This window comes from Phyllostomus hastatus, unplaced genomic scaffold (genome assembly GCF_019186645.2).
Source record: "Phyllostomus hastatus isolate PE091 unplaced genomic scaffold, TTU_PhHast_1.1 phas_scaffold_78, whole genome shotgun sequence".
NCBI lineage: Eukaryota > Metazoa > Chordata > Mammalia > Chiroptera > Phyllostomidae > Phyllostomus > Phyllostomus hastatus.
This window is the reverse complement of record NW_025334041.1, coordinates 64891227-64916722: the sequence shown is the minus strand read 5'-3', so window position 1 is coordinate 64916722 and position 25496 is coordinate 64891227. Positions and strand designations below refer to the sequence as shown.

The window sequence follows — 25496 nt, the reverse complement described above, 5'->3', positions numbered from 1 at the left end:
AGCACTAAATTTTAATTTGACTGAAGCACTAGATGAGGGTCTGAGAAAACACCTGGAGGTTGGTTTTCAAGTCTCTTAAACTAGGTTTTTCGGGGAATCAAGCTCTGCATTCAGCATGAATGTTTCTGCATGAAACTTTGTAATAGTCTGGAATAGGTATTTGTCCTTGTCTGTGTACCCTGGTCACCAGACAGAAGAGATTGCTCTACCCCCCGCTTTTGCTTAGAGATATGGTATGTGACAGGCTGCTCCCCATTCCTGCCACTACAAGTTTCTTTCACCTTCTTCACACTCTCTCTCTGTCTACCCAAACCCTTCCTTCATGCCAAAACTAGACACAATAGAGGAAGAGCCACCAAGCACATGGTGTTTGAAAAGATATCATTTGTTCTACTGGTTTAGGAGATGCAGTTGGTGTGCTGAAGGCACTGTGCAGTCACTGTGGAGGGGGATTCAGGTGAGGACTGCACTCAGGCTCCTCTGCTGGGGAACTGGGTATCTCCAGGGAGACAATATGTGGGCATGGGCATCAGTGGAGTGCTGTTGGAGTTCAAGGTATAAGTGGCTCTTGGGCTAGGATTGAACCCTGAGTGAGGTTGGACCTGGAGGTCTTGAAGAAATGGCAAAGGGTCTTTCAGGAATAACATGGATGGAGGCTGATGAGGGACAATTACTAGGCCAGAAAGAGACCCAAAGGGACTGTTTCTGCACTGAGAGGAGCTGCCTCTAGTTGTTTTGCACAAGAGAGGAGATGCCCTGAGTGTCACCTGGCTCCTTCCTGGTGGGCCCTTCTCTCTCTGTGCTTTTATTTCTTCCGTGTTCCTAAGCTTGGCTTCCTCATGATGCAGTGTCTTTGTCCAGTCTCTGCAGAGACACCTGGGCACTGCAGCAGCACAGGTGTGCTGCCCTGGCTTCGACCCTCTGGTGAAGGGAGACATTCTCTGTCTTCCGTGCATCCTTGTCAGTGTCCCGGTTGTGATCCTGAGCTATAGTTTTGCAGGTTTGTTCTATTGGGGGAACTAGATAAAGGTACATGGGCTCTCTCTGTGTTCTTTCAATTTCATTTGAATGTACAATTCAAATTAAAATTTTAATTAAAAAGGCCTCGGGATCCTTCACTTGAAGCTACTACCACTGTGTCTGTGCAGTGATATGGTGCAGTGAGCTACCCCGCAGACTCTGTACGGTGGGCTGGAGTGTAGGGGTTAGGCCTGTGGGGTGGGGAGCCTGTGAGTAAGTCCCACATGGTACTACATTCTTTCTACCATTTTCTTCCTTGCCCACATGGTGGCATTTTCACAGGTTATCTTCAGATCCTTACCTTTCAGCCACTCTCTTCCCTTGTTCTCAGTGTGCGCCTTCCTGGTGCCCCCAGGTGCTCCTACTTACTCATACCCCTGGCCTCCTCACTCCAGGACCCTTCTGTCTTACCCAGCCTCCTCAGAAGTGGCTGTAGGTTATGTGTGCTCACCTACCCTCTTCCTGCTTGCAGCAGTTCACGGGCCGTGTGCAGCGCTGGGTGCTGCAGGGAGCAGCCAGGGGGCCCTCGGAGTCTGTGTGTCTGTGCACAGGGCTCTGTGGTGGAGTCCATTTGGGAAGCGCTGGGCTAAGTGAGGGGCAGTGAAGTTCTTTTGTACAGGGCTTCTCAGAGCCTCTGATGACTTCCCGTACATTGATACTTGACCTTCCACACTTACGTGGCCACCATAGACAGTGATGTTGTAGTCCATTCCACATGTGAGGGGTGAATGCAGGAAAGTGTTCAGAGCAGGGTGGCAGAATGTGGTGAGTTGCTTTGGAGAAGGTGCTATTTAAGCTAAACCTGGGAGGAGGTGGGAGGATGGGGGTGGAGGTGCCCAGACTTGGAGACTGGCTCTAGCACTGTCAGAAGATGCCAGGAGCGTGTTGAGGAAGTGGCAGGTAGACCATTTTCAGGGGGATAGCAGAAGTCAAGGTGGGAAGGGTCTTGCTTTGTGCCAGCCAGGGTGAGGCTTACCTTATAGAATACTGGGTGATACGTTGGGGCAAAGGAATCTTTGTGAAACTCCTCAAATCACACCTTAGTTATAAGTATCTAACTAATCACTGTGCTTCTGAGGGTTCATTTGTGTTTTACTGTTTGTTTGTTTGTTTGTTTGTTTTTATTTCCAAAACAGATGTAATGAGTGGATACCTGAAAATGCATGGCTGATCAGATACCATTAATAGTAGAATAATTCCTGAAATTGGCTACAAAAATGTGCACATGTATTTTTTCCTCTTTTCCTTGATGTTGACAGTTTCTCTTACCGTGTTCCTGCTTTCTGTAGGACTGGCAAAGCGAGTCGGTGCTCGTCTGCTCCTGGCTTCCACCTCAGAGGTGTATGGAGGTAAGTGGGTGGGGCTCCCCCCCGCCCCCCCCCCCCGCCCCGGGCAGTTTGCATCCTGTCTTAGGTGAGGAAGGAATCAAAACTGGGTCCAGAATTTTATTTCTGAGGAGGCCCAGCCTGCTTTTTTATCCCAGAGTGCAGCAGCAAAGGGCTGCCCGTCTCAGCATCGTGGTCAGTAGGCCCCCCACCTCTCCTCTGAAGCATACCCTGGGAGGACTTGCCGTTCACGATTCCACAGGTGTGTTTTTGCCACTCTGCTCCAAAAGTACCCCAGAAATCACATTCCTTAGGGATCCTTTGCCAGTTTAGCTGCTGTATGTTATTCTTCAGTGTAAACAACGTGTGTCCTGAGCCAACCCACCAGGAGCTCAGGGTTGTCCTTGAAGCTTCCTTGGTGAAGGGATTTGTGTTGATGCCTCACTGTTGTGTAGCCATTTCTGGAAGATTCTACCTTGTATGGCAGTGCCAGAAAACTCAAGGGCCTGTTCTGCCAATCTGCAGCACTCCAACACCCTCCATAGTGAGTGGGATGAGGGCTGCCGTGTTCAGGTCACATGGATTTCCGTTTGGCCTCAGACGAACGGGGTGCAGGAGGTTGGAGCACTGCCTAGAGGATGCGGCAGGAGCCAGGCTCTGCCATGCTGGAGGTTATTGACCTCACACACTGTAAGGGACAATAGACATGGGGGAGCAGAAGGGCAGCATGGGAAGAGATACATTTTTGTTAAGGGAAACTGAATGAAAAAAGTCTAAAAAATGGAAATTCCACTACTTGCAGTTATGTTTTTGTAATCCCCATGAAAAGGTAGAGCACCGTCTACTTCTTTGAAACCCTAGGCAGTTAAAAGGGTGGAAATGTCCACATTCCTCCTCCTCGTTCGCCGCATTGCTTTAGGAACAGGTAGTTGAGTGGACTCTGGGATTCTCCCCTCCCTGTTCTTTCCACATCAGGACTCTGTGGAGGATCACAAGTTCCCCACTTGCATCGGGTGGTTCCTCTTTGCTCCCTCTGCTGGACTTAGTATGTCACAGGAGTAGTGTTGACAAGGTCTGACAGGCTGTACCTTTTTAAATGCCTAGGATATACAGGTGTTCATGTTCTCTGTCCAAAGAGAGCACAGTGACCTCTCTTCCACATCGGTGCTTTCCCCCCTGACCCAGTTTATTATCTGCACGTTTGGCAATAGTTTGTGTTCTGTGGGGTCTTAAATAATTTCAGGGCCTAACATGGGATTCCCTTGGTGCTCTGCTCCAACATTTCATAACCACTGTAAACTGGTGTTTTGTGGAATGCATGCTTGGTCTGTCAGCCAAGCAAAATGCTGAACCTGGGAGCCTGATTAGAAAGCAGCTGTGAGTCTAGCCTTTTACTTTTATAATTTCAAAGAGATTTTGTGAGGGAACTTTTAAAGCTGTGTCCTGAACCTCAGGTATCCTGGGCATTTCATCCCAGACAGTGCCTGTCAGGGGTGCATGCGTGTGCCCAGCCTTCTTTTTCTCATCATTTTCCAAATGTATAATCATCTCTCTTGGAGTTTCCTTGTCTAGTCCTTGTGAAAAATCCCAGGAAAAGGTCTGATGTCAATCATGTCTGTGAACTGACGTCATTGGTTTTCTTTTCTCCAAGAGGATTTGCCTTACCTTTTCTTTCACCGTGCAGTAAGCATGTACATCCTCTTAAGGCAGTTTTAAGCCTCAGCAGCAGAGAGAAGGGTCTGCATCTGCACTGTGCTCTTGCTGCCCTCAGGAAGAGGTGCCAGATGGCCAGCTGGGGCACCTATCTGCTCACATCCCCTCCCTGCATGGGTCCTGCTGTACCCACAAGTTAAAGCCAAATTTCTGCTACAAGATATGCAAGAAGTTAATATATGACATGGTTCCAGATGTCTTGGAAGAGATTTACATATTTTATACCATGGTTGTATAAAATCCTGGTGTATTAGATAAATTAGTTATTAATTCAGATTCCAAATATATACTGTGTTAAAGAATTTGTTATTGGGTTTTCTTAAGTAGTCATTCCCCTCGTACATAGTAAAGTGTGGTTGAGTTACACACCGGAAAAACAGAAATTGAGAAATAGAAAATGCGTGCTATGGGAACAGCCATTTGCCACGGGCTGGTCCCACTGACACTGGACCTGGGTGTGTCTTTGAGGTTCTCAGGGTTGTTCTGATGATGGCACGTGTGAGAGTCACTTTCCACAGAGATGCTGTTAAATATTTTTCAATAAATACATGCTTTGTTTTTATTACATATTTTATAAATGTAAAATTAACCCATATATCTCTTCACATAGATTATATTTAATTTTAATTGTGGTTTGTATAATAATTTAAAAGTTAGGGACAGTTTATGGGAGAGAGGGAAGACTTAACTTTGAGAGCCTTTGATTTTTTAATTGTTTTCCTGTAAAATACAATATTAATCTGAGAGGTAAGAGCAGCATATCCCACTGGACTGTGGAACTTTGCAGTTCTCTAGATACAGATCTTTTCATGTGCTGAATTTATCTTGGTCTTCCCACAGCTCCCTTTTGTATCATAAATGTTGTGTTCATCATGCATATGAACTTGAAACAAAGGAAAGATGAAAACACAGTCTCGTTTCTCCCCTTCATAGATCCTGAAGTCCACCCTCAGAGTGAGGATTACTGGGGCCATGTGAATCCAATAGGCCCCCGAGCCTGCTATGATGAAGGCAAACGAGTTGCAGAGACCATGTGCTACGCCTACATGAAGCAGGTATCCGTCCAAGTGCGTGAGTCTGCGCCACGCAGTGTGTCAGTTTCACTGGATGTAAAACATAAAGGAATGAAAGCCATGATTTACTGCCAGGCTGGTGCTGGGGAAGGAAGCCCAGACTCCCACTGTCTTGCATTAATGGTATCAGCGACAGCTTTCTTCATGTGTCTCCTTTTCTTTTTAGATTTTGTTTATTTATTTTTGAGGGGGGAGGGTGGAGAAAGAGACTGAGAGAAACATCAGTGTGTGGTCGCTTCTTGCACGCCCCCCACTGGGGACCTGGTCTGAAACCCAGGCATGTGCCCTGACTGGGAATTGAACTGCCGACCCTTTGGTTCGCAGGCCAGCCCTCAATCCACCAAGCCACACCAACCAGGGCCATGTGTCTCCCTACTTAAAAAATGATTTCCAGGGGACACATTCTTAGGTACAGCATACTATTGCACAGCCAGGAACAGTACACTGTTTTATTGTCTAATTGCCCACAGCAGTTGAAGTGCCTTTGTTTTCCCAAATCTTCCAAATTAGTGGACTTTTTAAAAAACTTCCAGTTATATAATAGGTATAAAAGTGAATTTATTATTGCTTTTATTTGAACCTCCTTAGGAATTACTATTTACTATTCTTTCGTGCTTTTCTAGTCACTCACGGCTTTACAAGTCACTTTCCCATGGGTAGTTTTGTGCCACAGATTTGCTCACTCACATGCTGTAACAGAAGAGCCCACAGACTGAGAGGTGGACTATCTGGGGGTTCCCACCCTGGCTGTGCTGCCTCCTTGTCCTCAGCGATGTGACCTGACCTCCTTGGTCCCTCAGTTCTTGTTTCTAACAGGGCTCCAATGAACTGTTCTGTCTGCCTCAGGTCTGCATGGGAGCAGATGACACATACAGACAGGGCCCTCGAGGGGCCAGGTAAGAGCCTGGCTAGTCTGTTCATTTCATAGTGACTGTCCTGTTGTGCTTGGACCAGTGCTCTGGGCCCTTGTGGACATGCCCTTATTAGAGGGAGGGACACATGGACAAGACAGACGGTTGACAGATGTGTGGTGGGCTGTGCTCTCAGGACTTAAAGAGGAATGGGCATCGCCATTGCTGCTTGGGCAGTGAGGTTGATCAGCAAGGAGCTGCATCATGACCTTGTCACCTTGCGGTTCTACATGTGCAGCTTTTCAGGACAATACTTTTCAGAAGTGACACGATTTGTGTTGTCTGCAGATTAATGGGGAGAAATGCCTAGGAAGAAAGATGAATCGGGTGGGATACTCTGTCTTTGACATGTTTTTAATTAATTATTTAATAACACAAATTACTATTTTTTATACATAATGACACATCCACTTTTATACATAAATCATTGTTTTATTTCACCCATATGGTATGTGGATATGTTTTACTCTGAATAAACCTAATACATAAGGATTGAGAATATGAACTAGCTAGAGGTAGGAATAATGTTTTTATAGTTCTTCTCTTTTCCAAGGGATTGTCTTCTGAGTTTCTCTTAATGAAATATGCTAATGTATTCAAAATAGAGTTTTACTTCCAAGAAAAAAAATCTGTGGCACATAATGAATTTTAGAGACTTGAACATAAAGAGAAGCTCCCTTTAGTTTTCTTTCAGGCAGTGAAGTGAGATGGGAGTGGGGGTCAAAGGGCATAGTGCCTTTCACAAGTACTTTGAACTTGTCAGAGAGGAATTAAATTGTGGCTTCTGTTTGTACTTGGATGTGGTGGTTTTATGTATGTGAGGACTTCTCTGGTGTGCTGTGGCTGGTGCTTGTTGTGTGTTTGAGCTCACAGTTTGGCAGCAGTCTGACACTGCAGACCTGTGGCCCACCCACTGGGCAGGCTGTGCAAACAGGCCACCATTCATAAAACCGCAGACTGGGAAAGCACACCCAGAACACTGATACATCAGCTAGTCCAGTGGCCTTAAAGGTATGGCACTATTTTATTTTCTGGCATTGGAATACTTAAAAAAATAAAATAGTTAGTATATACCTTATATTTTAGTTTAAAAAAAATAACTCAGAAAGCAGATAAAACAAGTCAAATGTTCTGTGGATAGGATTTATACCTTGGGGGTCAAGACCTCTGTGGCCGGGACCTGCCCAGCTCTGATGCTTGCTCACTGGGCACTAGTGTTCCATATCTACTCGCCTTCCTAGAAATTAGCAGAGTGATACTTGTGCCCCCTGGCCTCAAAGCGAGTGTAGCCTGCTGTGTAGCCAACACACAGGCCCAATGGTTATGATACAGCTGTCGAGGGAGATTGCCAGGCAGATGCCTGACCTTGTGTGGCCTTTTCTCTGCTACCACTGAGAGGGAATTAGAACATTTTAGCATCTCAAGAGGCTTGCTCAGCAAAGTGAGCTCTGTGTTCTCTCGTGGCCTCAGTCTCACCCCCAGGTGGGGAGCAGATCCCATCAAGAAATGTTTATGAGAGGCCTCATGGGAAATGCATGGTTCTGTCTCAGGGCCGCTTGGCTCCATTGCTGTAGGCAGGTGCATGTGACTCTCAGGGCATGAGGAAGACTAAGGAAGTGTCGCAGAGGAGGTCTAGCCGGACTTGGGAGCACTCCCTGTCAGTTCTCTGTCTCAGCCCTGCAGGTAAATAAGCCCCGGTGCCTCTTTCAGGACAGGCCGTCTGCTCAGTGGGACTCCCAGTCCGCACCCACTCTCCCTGGGCACTGCTTCTCGGTTCTACCCCCTGCACCGCCCATCAGTGAAGTCAATGACCGCAGTCATATTGCGGCTTTCAGTGTGTTGAGACAATGCTGTCCAAGGAATGGCCACATTTTAAGAGAACTTCAGAGGCAGAACCATTTAATTCCTGCTGGTAACATTTCTGTCCTTTGGGAGGGAGGAAGCCCTGTCCCATCATTGTACTGCCTCTCAAACCCCTCACCCCTCCTGGCTGTGATAAATGAGGAAAAGAAGCCTTCTGAGGTCAGCTTACCTGTCTGGGGTTGTTTATTAACTGTAGTCAATCACTGTTTCCAAAGCCCGGTCGTTAATGTGATCCCAAAGTGAACCTAATAAAAATGTTTCTGAGATACTTTACACAAGGTCACCATTATGCAAGATTTAGTGTAATCAGGGGCTAAGGTCAAAGTTTATGAGGTTTACATCTATCACTTGGAGATAAACAGGAATGGTCACTGATTCCTGTAATGGAGGCAGATGGATATTATTATCCCCGTTCCACAGATTGTGGTCTCAAATCTGAGAAAACTCAAGTGACTTCTCCAGGATATGCTGCTAGTGAGTGACAGGGTCTCGAAGACGGCCCTCCAGGCGTGCAGCCTCCCATCCCCCATGCTTCCCCAGTGTCTGTCATGTGTATTCCATGTCCTGCTTCCCTGTGTGTGCTTTTCTGTGTGTGTGAAATGCCTGCCCATGTGGCATTTTGAGCATCCTTCCTCCATTAAGTTTCCATTGCTTTGATTCCAGTGTGACTCACACTTGAAGGAGTTATGCTGGTCCCTGACAAGGACCTCTTGGTGCTCGGAGGCATAAGTGAATGAGCCATGGCTCCCTACATGGCACAAAACCACAAACACAAAGTGAAACCCCGCCATACCTAAGAATGCCTCAGCTGTCCTGCCAGGTGCGTGCAGAGGCCCTGCACCTTGCCAGGGTGGGAGGAGATGCCCTGTGTGGTGGGCAGCCTAGGACTCTGTACCTGGCAGATGGCGTTGAATGGGAGTCAGCAGTTTGTGTTGCTCACTGGTCCTTCAGAGGAGGATCTCCCTCAAAATAGGTATTGTGACCTGGTGGGTACTTCCTGGGTTTGTGTCCTGGGAAGCAGGCTTTGGGTCACTGGCCCTTTCCTCTAAGATATGGGTGTTCACAGGACCACTGCCATGGGCAGAATGTGGGTACCTGCTGACTGTCCACCATCTAGCGCAGGGCCACTGCAGAATCCCAGGGGCTGAGAGTCTGGTGGCTGATGGACCGTGTGTTCTGAATTGTTACCGTTGTGTCCTGATGTTACATAGGAAGAGCCAGTGCATGAGAGAGCATGGTTCTCGGTTGAGGGAGCCTTATGTTGATTTGACTGGGAGGGTGAGGCTTAACATGGACTAGTCTTTTTGGTATAAACTGGACATGAGAGCCAGCGTTCTTGGCACAGCGTTGTGGCTGTCTCTCTGCGGCTGCACCTGTCCTGAGGCGTTGTCCTGTGTCTCCTAACTAAGGTGGTGATCCAAATGGGAAAATCAAAACAAGCAGGCTTGTTTATGGGCTGGCCAGGCAGTGTCCACAGAGCTCATCTTCTAATGAGGCCGTGTTCTGGACTGTTGTTCCTAAGGAAAGGGAGGGTCAGGAGGGCAGAAGCGTTAGCTTTGTTGCAACCCTCACAAGCCCATAGATCTTCCTTCTGCCAGGAAGGTGGATTTGACTGAAAATGTGCTAAGGTTTTTTTAGACCCTTCCTAGAATAAAGCTATATTTATCTACTTCTGATTCTTTCTTCATCTTAACAATTAAATACAAGTGGATACTTTTAAATTATTTTCTATTGGGATCAACATCTCTGTCCTTCTCCCTCTTCCTTCCTTCCCCCATTTTAAAAAATATTCTCTGTTAAGTAGAGAAAAGGGCTGATTGCAAATTCCTGGACAGAGTATAACAGCTCATATCTTAATTCTAAGAATCTGAAAAAATCACATGGAACTATTATTGTGTATTGCTGGGAGGAGTTAGCAAAAACATAGTGCTTTGTTTTCCAACAGTTAACTTTGTGCCCGGTTGGTTATTTCCAGCCACTCGGAGCTCTTTCAGCCCATACAGAAATGGCACACCAGGGACATAGGTGAGGCTGCTGATGGGCAGAGGTGGCCAACTGGGTGGCTCCTACCTCCTTGAGGTCTAACGTGGGCCCTTGGTACACTGCAGCTGATTGCTTTTAACTCACTGGACTGGGGGTGGAATTCTGTGCATGAGCCCAGTTAACTAAGGGTCCATTTGGCTCCCAGCTTGTGCCAGATTGCCAGATTTGAGGTGGTGAAATAAGAGAAGAGGAGAGAGGAGAAGGGCAAGAGAGAGAAAAACTGTTTCAACTAGTAGTGACAACAACAACTAATATGTATCACCACTGAGCTTGTGCTAAGGGTAATAGATGCGTGATTTTTATAACATTGCGCTAAAGGAAGTGCTGTTCCTCTCCCAGTTTTACTGTGACTGAGAGAGAGTTAAGTGGCAGGCTGGTTAAGTGGCGGAGCTGGGTGGCACATGAGCCCAGGTTCTCACGCCACCATCCTGCCTGTGTCAGATGCCCAGAAATATATGTCAGTAGCCTGATGGGTCCAACAGATTAGAAGCACATGTGCTGGGGAAGTCCACTAAATCAGAGTTTGTGATAAAACATTTCACTTTTGGCCTTGGCCAGTGTGGCTTAGTTGGTTAGAGTGTCGTCCCATACACCAAAAGGTTGTGGGTTCGGTCCTCAGTCAAGGCTCATGTGAGAGGCAACCAATCGATGTTTCTCTCCCTCTATCTTCTTCCCTTCCCCTCTCAAGTCAATGAGCATGTTCTGGGGTCAGGATTAAAAAAATTAAATTTTGTATCCATGAAAAAGCAGCCTGTAAAATTAATAATTAAATAAGATAGTTTAAAGAAGTCTTTAGGGTTTAAAAAATATTTTCCTGATTACATATTTAAAAATAAACACTTCCTGATTATAAAAGTAATACATGTTTATCATAATAAAAATAGAAACCTTTTTTAAAAATACACAGAAGAAAACAAATGTCTGTGATCCTGCCGCATAGAGAGTGTTTTACACTGTGCTGGTGTGCATCTTCTCAGGCCGTTCAGCTGACAGCCGGTACTGGGTGCCAGATTGTCTTAGTTTGTGGGCAGAACACCCGGGACTGTAGGCAGAGTGTAGCTCCTTAAGAATGTTTATGTGTTCCTTCTTCCCAAGATAAAGTACTCCTTTTTCTGTAAATCAGCTAGTAAACACTCACATTTAAATCTCTATAAAAAAATATGTGAAAAAAGTGATAAAGGAATGAACACAACATGATCCCATTTGGAAAAAATGGATACTTACTGGGGAAAAAACGTCTGTAAACATGTTAGTGTTGTACAGGTTCTCCACCAGAGTGTTAGTGCTGGCGACCGTTTGGTAGTGAGAGGTAGGAAATGGCGACTTTCTTTGGTATAACTCCGTAGTCTTCAGGTTTGTTTACAAGTAAGCACATACCACACAATGGAAACAAAACGGCCGTTTTCATTTTTGAATGAAAAGCAGGACGTTTTCTGACATGTTTTAAGTGCAGGGCACTGTAAGTGCCAAAGCATACATGCAGACTGCAGAATGAAACACATCTCCCTTCCTCTGCTCCTATTCCAGGAAGGTGTAGAAGTGCGAGTGGCAAGAATCTTCAACACATTTGGGCCACGCATGCACATGAATGACGGCCGGGTTGTCAGCAACTTCATCCTGCAGGCACTCCAGGGGGAGCCGCTCACGGTAAGTGCCTGCCTCAGTGGGCCAAAAAAGAAAAAGATAAGATAAAGATAAAACCGGGAATCACCAACACGTGATCAAGTGCATGCTGATTCAGGGAGTCGCATTCCTGAAGCTACCACTTGGTGTTTCTGTGTGTCCCTACCACCCTTAGGTGACTGGGAGGGGAGGTGCATGTGTGGAGTCCAGGGAGGAATGACTGGTGTAACTTGGGTCACCTTGCTTTCGGAACCCATAAGTAACATTAAGCCATGGGCTGCAGGTGTGGTCCATGCTACACAGGCCTCAGAGCCTGTCTGCCTGGGCCAGCCAACCTCCAAAGACCTTCCCCAAAGTTTTCTTGCCCCAGGGGCTATAGCCAGGAGTGTGTCTATACTCAGTGTCTCTCAGGTGGTGAGCAATGGAGGTGTGTCTGGGTCAGTTTCAGCAGTTTTCTTGGCAGTGCTGAGAAGCACTCCCTCTGCCAGTGGCTCTCCACCTGGGAGGCTTCTGGTCCTAGTGAGCACCCCGTGCTCTGGGGTCAGTGGTATGAGTGTGTGCTGAGGATTAGGTCCCGCTGCTCAGTGCCCTCAGACACCCCCTGTGGTGTCAGTGTGTGCTACTTGTTCCACACATGTCGCCACTGTCCCCTTTTGCCTCCCTAGTGGAAGAGCACCCTCAGCCTGCTCTGCCAGGGCATCTGCAGATTAATTCCACTGGTTTTCCTCAGTTTTGCTGAATCCTTAGTGCTCTCCTCTCTTCTTGCATCTCTTTCCTCCTGACTGTCCTGTTCTTCTTCCTGCCTCCACTTTGCTCTTCACCCTGTAACTTTCTGTGAGAGCTCAGTGCTTGGTGGGTCTCCAGACTAGAGAAGTGTCTTGGTTCTCCAAAAATTCTGCAGGATAGTTTGCTAATCAGCTGAATGTATTCCAGGGGAAAGCAGACACGTGAGTCTGTCCATGTATCCATCTCTGCCTTTCTCTAGCTGCCTCTCAATGCAGAGAATTACTGTTTCTGTTCTTTGATCTTTATCTATTCACTCATTTAGTGCTCACAACAACTCTGGGGTGCAGGTGAGTTACTGTTTCTGTTATCTGGATGGGGAGACAGAAGCACAGAGGTCAGGTAAACAGTCCAAGCTCATGTGGCCAGACGGTGGCAGCTGTGGTTGAGCCCAGAGCCTCTGCTCTTAATCACCATTCTCCATGGTGTTCAACTTTTCTTAGATGTGTTTGCTGTGCTACTACCAATTTAGAACAAAAAGCTTTGACAGTTTAGAACCAGGGCATGATACATCTTTCAGGTGAGTTTTGCTTCACATGTTGTAGGAGAGAGGTGAACTCAGACCGCAGCCCGTGTGGATGCTCCAGCCTGCTGTCCTGCCTCCACACTCAGTAAGCGCCAGCTCCACCACTGCCTTGGTGCCTGAGGACAGGCAGTGGTCACACTCAGTCCTCTCTCCCTCTGCCCCGGCCAGTGCCTCCGTGCACTCCTATTTTATTGCTGTGGCCTCTTAACTCTCTCATTCTTCTGTGAAGTGCTCTCAACCCAGCAGCCAGAGGGAACCTCGAAAGAGAGGTCAGAAACTCCAGATGGCTTTTCATCTCCCCTTCCCTGCACATTCAGCTTCACCCCCACTCTGCTTTACAGCCTGAGTCTTTGCCCCTGCCTCTCCTGGGAGTGCTGTTCCTCCAGGCCATCTCCCCTTTCAGCTGTCATCTCATTTGGGCAGCCTTCTGGATCATTGTATGTGTAGTGGAATCCACCTGTCGCTGTGCTCCTCCTAACCATGCTTTTCATTGCACTTACTCACCAACTGAAATGCTCATTTTCTAGCCTTCAGTCCCTTCTTTGAAACCAGGAACTTTGGGTCAGACATGTCTGTGTCCCTGCTCCTGGAAGAGCACCTGGCACACAAGTGGCGTGGGATAGCGTGGTTCAGTTAATGATTGGGGTTCTGGTGGCTGCTTTTCTCTGTGGTAAGCACAGGCAGCTCAGTGACTTGTTCTGGAAGCTAGTGGTCTTGTGTTTCTAACAGGTGTTGCTTGTCCTCATTCCCTGTTACCTTCTGCCTGCTGCTGGTTCCGAGTTGCTCGTGCACTGGGCCCTTTGGTCCAGCTAATCTGTTGAGAATTTCTCACCATCGGGGGTACTCCTGGTGCCTGTTTAGCCACTACCCTCAGTAACTCTCCTCACATCACGAGATCAGAGCTGCTTGTTTGAAACTGTTCAAAGCTGCTGAGAAAGAACTTACTGATTTATTGTCTCCTGGGCATCAGCCATCGCCCAAGTGTCAGGTGGGAGAGCAAGTGCCCAGTGTGCCCCAGGAGTGTGCCATTTGGGGCAGAGGTAATAACTTGTGTGTTGTCTTCATGCCATGCAAGCTTCTAGGCCATTGACAGAGGAGAAGGCAGGCTGGTGCCATCCAGGACTGCAGTGAGTCCAGAACATGCCAGGTTTAGTCTTTTCTAGACACCTTCAGTGTGGGAAGCCCCAGCGATGCCCTTTCAGGCATTTGCTTCCTATCACACAGAATTGTTTTCCTTCAGTGATTTGATGAATCCCTAGATTTCATCCTTTTCTGTTCAGTTGAGGCAGCATCTCTTACTTTTGTCACAGGCTTCTGTGGAGAAGTCAGGATTCTCTCTCTGTAGCCCATCTTTGGGAACACTTTGTCTATTAAGCGAGAACAAGGAGGTGTGTTCATCCTCATTCCATTTCTCATGTTTCCAGCACGTCATTTCTAAGTCTAAAGAGCTTTTCATGGGAATGGGGAACACCTTGGTATCTTGTTTTCTTTTTTCCAAGCTGGGTTAATGTGATAACTTAACCTTTCAGCTTTTTTTCCTGAAGCTCCTTGTTGTCTTATCCCTAGGCAAATTTTATTCTTTGGGCATGTCTTAGTGTCAAGTCACTAAGTCACTGTATTGGACACCTGTAAGGGTAACTTGGGAGTGCATGTGGGCATACCTCGGAGGTGCTATGAGGTCGGTTCAGACCACCACAAGAAAGTGAGTATCACAGTAAAGCAAATTACATAAATTCCGGGGTTTCCCAGTGCACATGGAAGTTATATTTATACTACACTGCAGCCCATTAAGTGTGCAATAAATAGCATTATGTCTAAAGAAACAATGTATATACCTTCATGAAAAAATACTTTACTGCTAGAAAATGCTAACAATCATCTGGGTCTTCAGTGAACTCTAATCTTTTTGCTGGTGGAGGGTCTTGCCCCAGTGGTGACAGCTGCTGACTGATGAGGGTGGTGTTTGCTGAAGGTTGGGGTGGCTGTGGCAATTTCTTAAAATAAGACAACAGTGAAATTTGCCACGTCCATTAGCTCTTCCTTTCATGAATGACTGCTTGTAGCATGCAATGTTGTTGGATAGTATTTTACCTACAGTAGAACTTCTCTCAAAACTGGATTCTGTTCTCTCACATCCTGCTGCTGTTTATATAATTGGCTCGGTTTATATAATATTCTAAATCTTTTGTTGTCATTTCAACAAACTTCACAGCATCTTCACCAGGAGTAGATTCCATCTCAAGAAACCACTTAGTTTGCTCATCAGTGAGAAGCAACCCCTCATATATTAAGATTCTGTCATGAGACTGCAGCAATGTGACATCTTCAGGCTCCACCTCTAATTCTGGTTCTATTGCTCTTTCAACCACATCTGCAGTTACTTCCTCTACTGAAGTCTTGAACTCCTCAAAGTCATTACAAAAAGTCTCTGATCCATGAGGGTTGGAATCTACTTCTTCCATACTCCTATTAATGATATCTTGACTTCTTCCTATGAATCACAAATGCTCTGAATAGCATCTAGAATGGTGAATCCTTTCCAGAGGTTCTTGATTTACTTTTGTCAAGATCTATCAGAAGAATCACTATGTATGGCAGCTATAGCCTTATGAAATGTATTTCTTAAATAATAAGACTTGAAAGTCAAAATTACTCCTTGTTCCATGGGCTGCAGAATGGAGGTTGTGTTAGTTAGCAGGTATGAAGGCAACGATCTCATTGTTTATCTCCATCCAAGCTCTTGGGTGACCAGGTGTACTGTCAGTGAGCAGTAGTATTTTGAAAGGAATCTTCTTCTGAGCAGTAGGTCTCAACAGTGACCTTAATATATTCAGTAAACCATGTTATAAACATATGTGCTGTCATTCAGGCTTTGTTGTTCCATTTATACAGCACAGGCAGAGTAGATGTAGTATCATTTTTAAGGGCTGTAGGGTTTTTGGAATGGTAAATGAGCTTCAGGTAAAGTCACCACCTGCATTAGCTCCTAACAGGAGAGTCACCCTGTCCTTTGAGGCTTTGAGGCCAGGCATTGACTCCTCTCTAGCTCTAAAGGTTCTAGATGACATCTTCTTTAAATATGAGGGGGGACCCAAAAAACCCTGGAAATTATTTATAAAAAATTGTGTATTTATTCGTACATGGTTCAACTTCAGTCATCTTCAAAGTACTCTCCATTTGATGCTATATACCTACCTATATACCTATGTTTTTTTTCCACTGCTCAAAACAGTGTTTGAACTCGTGGATTTTGATGCCTTTCCTGCTTCTGCCGTTTTTTGTTTCACCTCTTCCACATTGGCAAAATGTTTCCCTTTGAAGGCTTTTTTCATCCAGGGAAACAAAAACAAGTCACCCAGGGCAAGATTGGGTGAGTAGGGACAGTGGAAAATGGGGGTCATGCAGTTTTTGGTCAAAAACTGCTGCACATTCAGCTCAGTGTGGGCAGGTGTGCTCGTAAATCAACCATCATGAAATGGGCACACACTTTGAAAGAGTCTTCAAGACAATTAACATTAGCTGGGACACTGGTACAAATGGGCTCCTAGAACACTTTGTCTAGTGGGAGTAGTCCGTACTACAAGGGGCCACTCTCCAGAAGATAATTCTGGCTGTTTGTCTATGTAAACAGCCTGTTGTTTAGTGTAAATGCCTTTGTTAGTTACCTTCTGGAGAACTTGCTACAGCTTTTACACCTGCACTTGATGCTTCACCTTGCACTTCTGTGTCACAGAGATGGCCTCCTTCCTTAAACTTCATGAATCAGCCTCTGTTAGCTTCATACTTTTCTTCACTTTATCAATTAAGTGTGTGGTCTTACATGGGTGTAGTTCATGGTGCCTCAAAGCACTGATAATATTAATATCAAAGATCACTGATCACCACAGCAACTCTAATAATGATGAAAAGTTTAAAATACTGCAAGAATTACCAAAATGTAACACAGAGACACAAGGTAACAAATGCTGTTGGAAAAATGGCGGCTGATGCAGGGTTGCCACAGACCTTCAATTTGTGTAAAAAAAAGAAAAAAGAAAGAAAATAAAACAAAACTCTCCACAGTATCTAGGAAGCACAAGAAAACAAAGTATGCCTGTCTGTATATTGCTATGTTCCACAGGTCCTAGACAGAATCTGTATTCTAAGTTGAATCATATAGAAGCCCAGAAAATATGTGTTCTAGTTCAGAAAGTTTAGAGAATGAATGAATGTGGTTTAGCTGGATCTGGCTTATTAAGTTTATAGAGCTTACGTTTTTTTTTTAAAAAGAGATTTTAGTTCATAATTCAGTTAAAACACAGACAGACCCCTTTAGAGTAGAGTTTGATTCTGCTGTGCCTCCTGGCTGTATTTACTCAGTTTGCCATTTGCCACAGAAAATAGCTTTACTGAGGTGAATTTTTCCAGGACAGCCCAGATATGGCAGATTTAGGGTTTGAATCTGGGTCTATGTCATTTTATTTTATTTCTTATTTTTTTAATTCAGCTTATTGGGGTGACATTGGTTCGCAAAAACATACAGGTTTCCAGCGTAGAACTCAATAAAACACCATCTGCACACTGCAAACAAATGGAGCATGAGGCCCCTCCCTCCCACCACCTCTGCCTCCTACCCAGAGTCTCTGGGTGGTGTTTAACCTTAGCCAACATTAGGCTGACCCAGTGAACTAGTTGTAAAAACATTGTAAAAACACCAGCATGCTGTGGCAGAGGTTCTGTGGCATGGTCTTGCGGAGCACCTAGCTGTCCTGATGGGCAACCCAGTGGAGGTCCAGGGGAGATGTGCTGATGCTTGTTGGACCCAGTCCCAGAACCTGACACAAGGCCTGACACATCCTAGGACTCTGATGAAAGCAGAGTCCTTCTGACACTGTCTTTTGAGGGGAAACTTTATACGTGTAGCATACACACACGTGTGAGTGTTTCTGCCACCTTCTCGCCCTTGGGCATAACTTTAAAGCACACAACTCGAGACCTCACTGTTGGTTTCTTCCTAGGTGTATGGATCCGGGTCGCAAACCAGGGCTTTCCAGTACGTCAGGTAAGCCAGCTGGCCTTCATGGTGATTCCAGCAAGGCTGGTGCAGACCGAACTGGCGGTGTCTGTTTGTACAATAATTGCCTTTACAACTCTAACAGCATGACTTGGTACAAAGTTCATTTTAATTTTAAGATGGGAAAGGTCTTTCAATTCTCAATTTAAAGTTAAAAGTTTACATGAATGTTCATGACTTACGACTCATATGCTAATCCTTTACTGCCACCTAGTGTTTTGTAGGTAAACTTGCCCAACTTGAGGTAACAGTTTCAGTTCAGGCCAACTTAACATTTGGCTTTAATCATCCAACAAAACCTGCAGATCCTGAAACCTAACCCATTTCATACATGGCTTTCTGGGATGGATGAGATTGTCCCCATTACAGCCAAGATGAGATAGTGTCCTGCTGTTGTTGAAATTTGCCGAGACTAAATGTCTTACATGGTAATTTTCATCATCTTCTTGGTATCCTAGTTTTTTGTCGGTCAGTTCACTTGGTGACTAATTTTAAAATGCAGTTTGGGTTCTGAGAGAAGAGTTACCACATAAACAATTACATAGACCCACATAATTTTCCACATGCCACAGTTACTGAGAATTCTGTGTAAGTTTGCAGTATCTGAAATTGTAAGGTCATTTCTGTATACTTTCACTTTTCAGTGCAAATAGCTGGAATGTCTACCAGCCAGAAAATGCTATTGCTGGCACCTTGAGGCATCCCAGGGCTGCTGTAGAGGTGGAGAGGTGGCCGTGGGGGTGCAGGTCCTGGCAGCCCCCCAGCCCTACCTCAGCCAGAGCGATCACGTAGACTTTTGTCTGAGTATATGAGGGTCCAGGGTAGGGTTCTCTTTCAGAAATGGAACTGCTGGGGTCGGGTGGGGCAGGGGCGAGTAGTGTGGGAAGGGACTTAAAAACAATAAGTATAAATTTTTCCTGAAAGTGTTGTTTGTGAATTTTCACTTTTAGTCTAAAAGAAAGCTGTGATTAAACACATGTAACGGTCAGTGTTTCCGCCCCACCCCCAGCCCTCACCACTCATTATTGTCTTGTGCAGCAGGACAAAAAGCCTGGGAGTACATAATGGGCCTGCTTTATTGCCCAAGTATACTAAGAAGGGATTTAACCAGGAAATGGCAGCTGCCCCTCCTTCAGGATTATTTTCATTTCAAAGCACTTAACCTAGGCACCTTGTGCTCAGAGGAAAGGCTTATGGCACAGTTCTGTGTGGAAACCATATTAACTGGACTAGCATTGAGTACCATCTTTTCATAATAATATTCTCTCCCCTGCCCTCCTTCCAAACCCCCTCTCCGTCTGTGCACTTTCTTGAGGGGTCTTGCAGTCTCCAGGTATGCTGAACTTCCCGAAGCGCCCTCATCGGTCTTCCCCGCACTTCTCCAGCTGTCACACCCTGTGAAAAATTAGTGAGGCTGGGTAAAGGGGAAGTCAGAACCCATTCTTATTATTATTATTTCAAAGCCATCAGTTACGAAACTCATTGAAAATAGCCTCAGATACTTTTGTTTTTGTTCGTGATTAAAGTATTTTAAGAATTTATAATTATTCAAGATTCAGCTAAAAGAGTTAACTTACCAAAGTTTTGCTACTTTTAATAAGCTATGTTTTAGAAACTGAGAATCCTTTTACTCCACAACTAAAAATGCACAGTATCTGAATCTGTCGTTACTGCACTAAAGCAGCTGTTTCTAAAATTCATGATTGCCCTAAAGCAGCATGTCCGGTTCCTGAGGTCTAGGTCATGCGCATTGGCATCCTGACATGACTGTGTTTGGTGCTTCATTGTCAGGTCATGTCCTCATCCACATAACAAAGCCATGCTATTTTTAAAGTCACTTTGTCAAAATGACACTTTTAAAGAGCTTCAGGTTAAATGAGTGTGATCTATGCAATTTTGACCTTAAAAGTTGCCAGTTTATTCCGTAAAAGATGCATACCTGTCCCCTCCAATCCCCCATTGAGTTTGATTGCACAACAGTCATTTCCAGCTTAGTATGGACCCCACTCCCCCAGTTTGTGTTAAAAAGGATTGTGGACTATTGAGTGTCAGCTTTTAAATGTCTTTTTACAAATGCCCAGAGACATATGCCATAAGAGAATGTGCTGTGATGTTGCAATTTCTGCCATAGTGATGAAGTGACTTTTTGTCAGTTTCTAGAAATGACAAATCATCCAAAGTCAGCTGTATTTGCATTTGTGCTGGACTCTGTTAGAACAGAACAGACTTAAAGCATGTTCATACAAAATACCTGTTTGTTGTAAACAAAAACCCAGAAAATAGTTCGTTTTCTAAATACTGCTCCCCCCCCCCCATTGTTTTTCAATGAAAAGGAAAGCAAAAACTGAGGTTTTCTTTTGGAAGTTTACCATAGTAACCTGCTCCTTTCTGGTAATGACTGAGGAGGAGGGAGAGGTTTCCAAACAGACTTCATTTGGATCATGAAACTGAGCTTTAGAAGTCTTATAAGCACTATAGCTGATGGAAACAGACTCAGAGAAAGTACTTGTGTATAGCAATGAGGTGTCATTTTTACGAAGTAACTTTTTTTTAACAGAGCCACACTTTAAAGCTTCTGAAAATAAGAAACAATCCTTGGTAAGCGAAAATTTGCTTACTTATCTTCACCTTCATGGCCCAGTCAATCACGATTCATTTGAAACATCCAGATACCTCTAACCGTTTCACAAGAGACGTTTTGGGTGCGGGTTGCTGAATTGAAGATTGAAGGAGTTGGGAGAGTGTTTTGGTTTATTTCAGCACTTAGTGTTGTTGGCTTTATCTGTGCTTTGCCCGTGTGGGACTCACATAATGGGAGTTCATTTGTTTCAGTGGATCTTAGTTTTTGAAATTATCTGCTTTCGTGTGGGCCGACTACCTGGATTCCCATGTCACATGGACTTTCATCAGAAATTTGTATCAACTCCATCCTTTTTGGGTGTGTGCCTATTTTATTTTTGTTTTGTTATTGTTAAAGGATTCCAGACATTTACAAAAGTAGAGCACTCAGCCCCATCACTTGGCTGCCATCCTGTTTAGCCACCTCCTGCCCACCCACTGAAAGCAAATTCCACAGGCCCCGTCATTTCATCCATGAGTACCTCAGCATTCTCAAATCCCTCTTATTTGCAGGGTTTTATTTTGACATCCAATTTTCCATTTGGGTTTTGGTTTTCTTCTGGGAGGTGGCTTGTGTCTGATACTCAGCACCTGCATGCTGGGCAGAAGGCGCCTGAGCTGGCCTTCCCTTCTCTCCTAGTGACCTGGTGAATGGCCTGGTGGCTCTGATGAACAGCAATGTCAGCAGCCCCGTCAACCTGGTGAGTATGTCCTCTCTTCCCACCATCCCAAAATAGGTCACAGGCTCACTCATTCTTTGTGAAACCATGAAAAACATCAGGTTTTGCTTTATTTGCTATAGCACACTTAGGGCATGCGTGTTTGTTGCTTGCTGAATACCAGAGAGAAAAAATACAAAATAGAACAAAGAAAGAAATTGTAAAGAAGAAAAATGTCTGTAAGGCATGGATGAATAATGTAATCAACACTAAACCAACTCTGTCCACCTAGTAATTTGTAAGGCATTTTGGTAGCAGTAGATGGACATTTTTTTGTTTGCATCCTCTTTGCCATCATTTAACATACAGATCATCTTATGAGACATGATTAAATGAGACTAGAGAAGACGGAGGTGGTTAAGACAGTTTTCCAGTTACCTCTGTAATTCAGCCGTGCAGACCACCTTTGTGCTCCTACATCGCTTCCTGTAGTCCCAGAATCTCCGTGTCAGAAGGATTGTAAGGTCATTTTGCCTGGCCTTAACCACATCTAGTACTGGTGAACTCACATTCCCAAAAGAAGTCATTCTGTCTTTGGCCAGTACTGGCCAACAGAAAGCTTTTTCTTATATTTATGACTAAAATCTCATTCTCTATATGCGCATCTGCTGGCCAGCCTTCTCTGTGTGCAGGGCCATTCAGAGCTGGTCTGGTGCCTCTGCAGTGTGAAAGCTTTGTAAGGACTGAAAGGGTATGGTCATACCGCGCCCGCCCCCTGCTCCCCACCCCGAGTCTTCTTCTCTCCAGCTCTTTCGGCCAGAGTTCATGTCACATGTCATGCTGGAACTCTCTTACCCTCTTGGTCACTGTCTCTGAATGTTTTTTTCCCCATCTCGTTTAAAATATGAGGTATCCAGTGTAGACTGTCCAGCATCCAGATGTTCTGCTTCTGTTGATGGCAACTGGCATGAGAGCCCCTTAGTCCCCTAGGGAGCCACTTGAGCACTGCCTTACCTTGACAGCGTCAGCTTCGCAAAGTCTGTTTCGGGTGCCTCTCCCACACTGCCTCTCTTACTTCTTACAGCGTTTTCAAACAGGTATGGCCATATCTGCTTATTTCCTGGAAACTACTTCACTCAAAAGCTTTTCCTTGTACTTTTTTCTCTTTAGCCAGAAATCTTAAGCATGTTCCCTAGCATTCATATTTCACTGAGCTGGAGTAGGTTCTTACCACATAGGAGAGAATGGGTCTTGGAGCGGTCACTTCCTTGTGGAAATGGTGACCAACTCATGGGTACAGGTGGCTGCAAATACCCAGCTCTTGTTTCTTTGATGTGCTTTTGAAGAAACATGCAGTTAAAAAGAGAATGAGAGGTGTGTTGTGAGCCTCAGTGCGCTTTGAGTATTTACCGCCCTAACACTTTGTGAAAGACATGTCACCCTTACTTTGTATTTTCTCTACAAGCCCTTTAAATTGTGTGTCCTCGGTCCTCACTTTTCTTTAGACACCATGTTCCTGACCACGTTCTTTCTTTCCTCTCTTTGGGGGCTTTTGTACAGGGATGTTTGGGAATTCACATCTCTTGTAGAAACACAGTCTGAAGACTGTCCACCAGCCCTCTTGATAAAGATGGGGCTGCTTTCTCCCAGATGCCTGTCACTTCGCTATACTAAAATCAGCCCTTACTTTGTGCTCATAACAGGCCCAGGGTCCCTTCCTGCTTCTTACCTTCCAGCTGCAGACTATACTAGGAAACTGGGAATGAAGAGGATGTAGGATACGTAACTGCCAGACTTCATGGGGGTCTCTTACAATGGGGAACCAGAGGAGGAGCTTGGGAAGAGAAGAGGGGCAGTAGTTGCTGCAGTGGGCAATGGAAGGAGGAAAAGGAGAAAATGGTTTTCCTTAAAGCCCCCCCAAAGTCAGCTTACTTTGTAAACCATGTCATGTCTTTCCCACCCCCCTGCCCCCCAGCTTGCCCAGAGCCCTCATCTGTGAGTGCGTTTTATTTCTACCACGGCTTTTATATGTGAGTTCGCAAAGCCTTTATTACTTAAGTTGTTCACACAGTGCACCCAGACAGAAATAAATTGCCTTAGGAAAGCTAATTTTGCAAGATCAAACTTTTGTGCAGAGTGACACTGTGGTTAGATATGGAAGTTGTCTGTCATGGTAACTCTGCCACAGAATGTGTGTTCACATTAGATATTCTTGACCTTGCCAAAAGGTGTACCGTTCTTGTACCAGACGTTCGTCTAGAGGACAAAGGTGATGTTCAGCACTCTGCCATGTTGAGTAGCCATCATCTGGAACAATTAAGCGCCCAGTGAAACATGAGGCAGGGGCCTGTAGACTTCCAGAGATGCCAGAGTTGACCCATGACACTTTTGAAGACATGCATGTGTGGGGTTGGGGGGCCGTGTCTGCTTTTGCCGTTATACTTATAACCAGAACCTGTTTCTTCCTTAGGGCAACCCAGAAGAACACACAATCCTAGAATTTGCTCAGTTAATTAAAAACCTTGTTGGTAAGTAGGACAAATGCCTTCCAGAGTGAAGCTGCCTGCACTTACCCTGTCAGTCAAAACACTTGGAGTGGAAAATATGTAATTAATACAAGCCAATCAAATTGGGTAAAAAGTAGAACTCTATCAGGAGCACTTAATTGTTTTCTGATTCTTTAATTAAGAAGTGGAAAGAAAGACCAAGGAGGCTGGGGAAGGAGGTGTGTTTTTTCACCTTTGTAATTGCAGTTCTTTGTGGAGCAAAAAAAGTATAGCTTTGTTCCCAGTGCTTGAGACCTGATGTTTGATCATCCTGCATAGGTGACGGCTGTTTGATTTTCAGACATGGCAGTGCTGAGTGTAGACCTTCAGAGTGCAGGGGAGAGTCACACCAGCTGTGTTTCTGACAGAACCTGTTCACAGTGTCATGCTCTGTGTTGAGCCCTATGGCCAGCCTGCCATGAAGTTTGGAGGCAGTGCAGACACCGAGTGGCCCATCCAAGGGTCTGCTTTTCAGCCATAGAAGTTTGTGATTTTTCAACCAGCTCTCAGGTAGCAGACATGCCCTGGGTGTCCCCTCTGTCTCATCATCAGACTGGAGCTCTGGGAAATCTGGTTCTTGCGAGGTATCCGTTTCCCAGGGTTGATTGAGAAATTTGGGTCCAGACAAAACCAGATTGGACCATAGTTGGGGGCTAAGCTGGGGATGAACGTGATGTAGTATGTTCTGAAGTGGCTGCCACACCCACATTTAGCTGGGTGGATTCTTCAGGGTTGTCCATCCTGGCATTAAGCTGTCATTTACCAGCATTGTTCTGATCCACTCTGGACAGCTGGGTGGGTGAGGAGGTGATCCTGCTTAGACATAAAATGCAGCATCTTGTGGCTCCAGCAGCCTGCATTCAGATCCATTTCCCCAGTTATTCCATTGAAAATCTGTTTGTTCCTGCTGCTGTGAGGGAAGGATGTGCTCAGATAACAGGAATGTGGCACTGAGGCCACTCTCCAGAGTCAGGCCTGTGGCCGGCATCTTCAGCATCATCCAGACACGTGTTAGAAATGCTGGGTCACACACCCCACCCTTGTCTCCTGGATTAGAATCTGCATTTTGATAAGACCCTCAGGTGACCCATCTGCATGTTGAAGTCTGAGAAGTGCTGGCCTAAAACCTGAGTGGGCTGCAGTGTAACCACCATGCTTCTGTGAATAGCGGTGCGACACACCACCCAAAACTGTGGTGGCTGAAAGCAGCGATTCTGTGACAGGGCTGGCCTCCACTGAGGGTTCCTCCACTGCTGCAGGTACCTAAGTGCCCAGGTCTTCGTTAAATATCAGCCCAGAACTGGCCCGTGGTCATTCCTCCTGAACTCTACTGGTTAAGTGAGTTAAAGACCAGCCTGATTCCAGGCAAGGGCCCTGTCAGGGCATGACCACCCGGTGCTCAGTCAGGGCAGCATCATCATAGACAACTGCACACCACATTTAACCACACACCACATTTGCCATTTTGAAGTTGTGCTCGATGGCACACCTGCTGTGTTAGCTGATGGTGGGTGGTCTGCCTTGAAGCCAGCTGTGCAGGTCTGGCCCTGGAGTTTCACTCGGGCCTGTGAGAGGCAGAGTAACCTGCCCCTCACCAAGCTCGAGTGGGGACAGAAGTGCAGTCCCTCGGGCAGCTGAATGACTCTAGGATGGATGTGTCACACAACCTGTATCCTATTCACTGCAGAGATGGGATTTTACTCTGATGATCTAGTAAAATGTCACATCCCTGGTGGTTT

General features: G+C 45.5%; 1 protein-coding gene across 4 annotated transcripts in view; it reads left to right on the top strand.

Annotated features, from left to right (window-relative positions):
- UXS1 (UDP-glucuronate decarboxylase 1) overlaps positions 1-25496 on the top strand; it is a 131221-nt gene that overhangs the window by 101664 nt on the left and 4061 nt on the right. For 2 of the 4 annotated variants that reach the window (XM_045827590.1, XM_045827588.1), the window contains exons 8-13: positions 2310-2369; positions 4992-5113; positions 11476-11595; positions 17878-17921; positions 21193-21253; positions 23682-23739. In XM_045827590.1, coding sequence (XP_045683546.1) covers positions 2310-2369; positions 4992-5113; positions 11476-11595; positions 17878-17921; positions 21193-21253; positions 23682-23739 — 465 coding nt within the window. Of the gene's footprint in view, positions 1-2309; positions 2370-4991; positions 5126-11475; positions 11596-17877; positions 17922-21192; positions 21254-23681; positions 23740-25496 lie in introns of all 4 variants that reach the window. The other 2 variants (XM_045827589.1, XM_045827587.1) reach the window with 1 other exon arrangement.